Source organism: Anopheles cruzii, chromosome 2 (genome assembly GCF_943734635.1).
Source record: "Anopheles cruzii chromosome 2, idAnoCruzAS_RS32_06, whole genome shotgun sequence".
NCBI lineage: Eukaryota > Metazoa > Arthropoda > Insecta > Diptera > Culicidae > Anopheles > Anopheles cruzii.
This window is the reverse complement of record NC_069144.1, coordinates 44668255-44671164: the sequence shown is the minus strand read 5'-3', so window position 1 is coordinate 44671164 and position 2910 is coordinate 44668255. Positions and strand designations below refer to the sequence as shown.

At 45.3% G+C, this 2910-nt stretch overlaps 1 protein-coding gene across 1 annotated transcript; it reads right to left on the bottom strand.

The window, feature by feature from the left end:
• Window positions 1-190: 190 nt before the first annotated feature.
• Window positions 191-2579, bottom strand: LOC128277935 (MOB kinase activator-like 4). Its single transcript, XM_053016542.1, has 4 exons — window positions 2495-2579; window positions 2120-2283; window positions 1831-2040; window positions 191-1758 (listed from the first exon to the last, which is right to left on the bottom strand). The coding sequence occupies exons 1-4, from the start codon at window positions 2552-2554 to the stop codon at window positions 1524-1526; spliced, it is 669 nt and encodes a 222-aa protein (XP_052872502.1). The 5' UTR covers window positions 2555-2579; the 3' UTR covers window positions 191-1523.
• Window positions 2580-2910: the final 331 nt, after the last annotated feature.

Below are 2910 nucleotides of genomic sequence, written 5' to 3'. Positions count from 1 at the left end.
AAGCAGACAGATAGCTGCTGAAAGGCTCCGCGCAGCAGGTAAGATGGACAACGGATTTACAAAGGCGCAAATACAGCTAGAAGATTCACACTTCCCTCTTGATGGGTTTGCTGATGTCGATTGAAAGAATTGCGTTGGGAGAACTAGTGGGACTCGTGGATTGTTTTAATACGAGTTTGTATTAGATAAATGGATTTTATTACTTTTCTCATATTTTATCCGCCCGTACATAATAGTGTTGATACTTTGCTCGTAACACGCCCAAGCTAAGAAGTTACGGTACCTCGGCGAAATGTGGTATTTCCGTTTTGTTTGTGGCCGGTGGTTTAATTGCCATCCGAGCTAGTTTTTGGGGTTCTATGTTTGAATTGTTCCTGCGTTTTGTGTAAAAATGCTTTGATCTTCCAATACGTGTTTTGTAACATAGAAATAAAAACACCGTGCAATGGGATCGGAGGTACGGTTCCATCTGGCACATGCGATTTGTCGAACATAAGACTCTAGTAATGAATGAAATTGTTTAAAAAAAAGGCAGTATCGCAAAAAAGGGTCACCATCCCTCCAGCGTTTTGCGGGCACGTTACCGCTTTACCGGTGTCCAAACGACACTTCTTTCTCTTGTCCCACTGCTGTCCGTTATTGCTTTGAACTTTGAAAACCGTTTCCGGTTTCATCTATGCCAGAAACCATCGGCTCTTAAACTCTTGAATTCGGATTCCTTGCGGCCCGTGGTACGTGTTGTTAAATTTTAGATCTGCGTCAGGGCACACCGTGCAGATCAATGTTTTCTCCACTATTTTGTTACCTCATCCACACCACCGTTGATTATTGTGTCAATTTGTTCAATTAAATAATAGTTTTACTATTTATACATTCATATATTTTTATATGTATAGTTTTATCCATTATGTTTACGTGCTTTCCTCGGTAGCCGCTGTTAATGCTCTGCGTTTGTTTAATATTGTTTTTTTCTTGCTATTAGGGTGTTGGTTCGTCGTCTATGCGCATATACACTGTCAGCTGGTGTTCCTAGCATCTACCCTGCCTAACCACGTGATTCCGTCTGTTTCCGATTCCGCTAATATTCCGATACTACTTTCGCCTAATATAAATTGTCACCGCAGAACAGTACGATGGGAGTATGTGCTGTTCGTTTTGCAGACGATGTCGAATTATAAAATTAACGGAAAAGGTAGAAAGAACTGGGATGAAAAAATATATAAATATATTTACGTTTGAGTTATTCTAGGGAAAGTCGCTTGAAGAATAGAACCAGTGATCGATTGAAATTTTTCAAAAAGCCACGCATCGTGTTCGGAGTGGCTGGGACGGGACCACCTGCAATGGATCGCGCCTTTTATGGGTATCGGTGAAGGAATTCATGAAGTTCATATTTGTTTTCCATTCTTGATAGGATGCAATGCCTTCGCCATGGCCTTTGTTGGGGAAAAAACGTGCCAGCGGTACTAGGATGCGTGGACAGTGTGACGGGCGCGATAAGGGGCCCACTGTGTCATCGCACCTTAAGCTTCACTTTCGCCCGGCGTAAGCTCACCCTCCGGGATCGGAACGATCAGGTTCTCCTTCGACATGAGCGTGTATTTCGTTACGAAGTTGGTGAATCGCAGGCAGAGCGATGTTTCCTCCTCGAACTCGTTGAATATTCGCCGGTGATGGAAGTAAGCGTGCGAAAAAATTCGATAAACGCGACGGCACACCGAACCTAGCTTCGCTACCGACGATTCCTTAATCGATACCCTACGAGTTGAGGGAGAGGCCGATTGGGCAAATGTTCGCTACGGGAATTGTGCGTTTCGAAAGGACACTCACCTGCTGGGGAAATATTTATTACTATTCAACAAGCACGCGGCCCCGTCGAGCGTGTGACGGGTGTAATCGATTGCCGGGCACTCTTTTGGTGTTTTGTGGGCAGCGCACAGAAATATCCACTGCTCGGTGGCCGTCATCTGCGTGCAGGTTGCAGGAAAACACTGCGTCTGTAGGCGAACCGCTAGCCCGTTCAGTTCCATACAGAATTGTCTGAAACAATAACAGGTGGGAAACCGTCAGGCCCGCGGCAATGGCACTCCGACTGCTGTTGCGGCCAACAAAAACGTACCGTAAATGTTCGTACTTCCAAACGCCCTCATCCTGGCCGTCGGGCATCGTGAGTATTTGATCCACATTGGATGGGTCCTTTTTGATCATCTGTTGGATGTACTGCTGCACCGCGAGGGTGCTGTCCATCTCTTCGAACACCTCATCGGGCCAGCTGGAGAAATCCTGCAAACAGTCAGCACAACGAACGCCATCAATCGATTGTGTACGCCAAACGGAGGGCCACTTTCACATCACAACAACGAAAGCGCAGCTCCGACATGGTGGGTTGAATACGGGGCGAAGGCGAGATGGAAGGGCCTGGCAAACACTGTCCTCTTGCAGAAACGTATCGCTGCTTGCCGTTTTGCAGTATGCGATGCCAAATTACACAAACCTTTGCTTTTGTTCCTGGTCTGTTTCGTCTCAGGATTGTTGAACCGTCAGCCATCTTCATGATTGAAAATTTTCTCTGCGCTCCTCGAACGCTGTCGACTGTCAAAACGTTGGTACGCGTGTATGTGTGTGTGTGTGGTTTTCAATTTTGGCGTGGCTGTCAAACTGAAAGTGGTGAGTTTCCGAGTGCGAGAAAGCTTCGTGGTGAAAGCTCGTTTTGAAATTTTAAATAACCTATTACTTCGACCAAATGTAAAACGAGAAACATTTGCTAAACGCATTATTCGTTGCGCAGCGAAACAAACAAGTTTTTGAAACGATGCACAATGACCCACTTGTTACTAATATAGCCTTTTTGAGACGAACAGAAGAAATACTTAATACTAACAGAACTCAACAGACGTGCTGTTTAGAATG

Excerpts from the sequence above, each read along its gene's own strand:
- LOC128277935 (XM_053016542.1), bottom strand. The coding sequence starts at position 2,554 with ATGAAGATGGCTGACGGTTCAACAATCCTGAGACGAAACAGACCAGGA. Across the intron at positions 2,284-2,494 it reads GACCAGGAACAAAAGCAAAG|GATTTCTCCAGCTGGCCCGA; the intron begins GTTTGTGTAATT and ends GACTGTTTGCAG. Across the intron at positions 2,041-2,119 it reads TGGAAGTACGAACATTTACG|ACAATTCTGTATGGAACTGA; the intron begins GTACGTTTTTGT and ends TTATTGTTTCAG.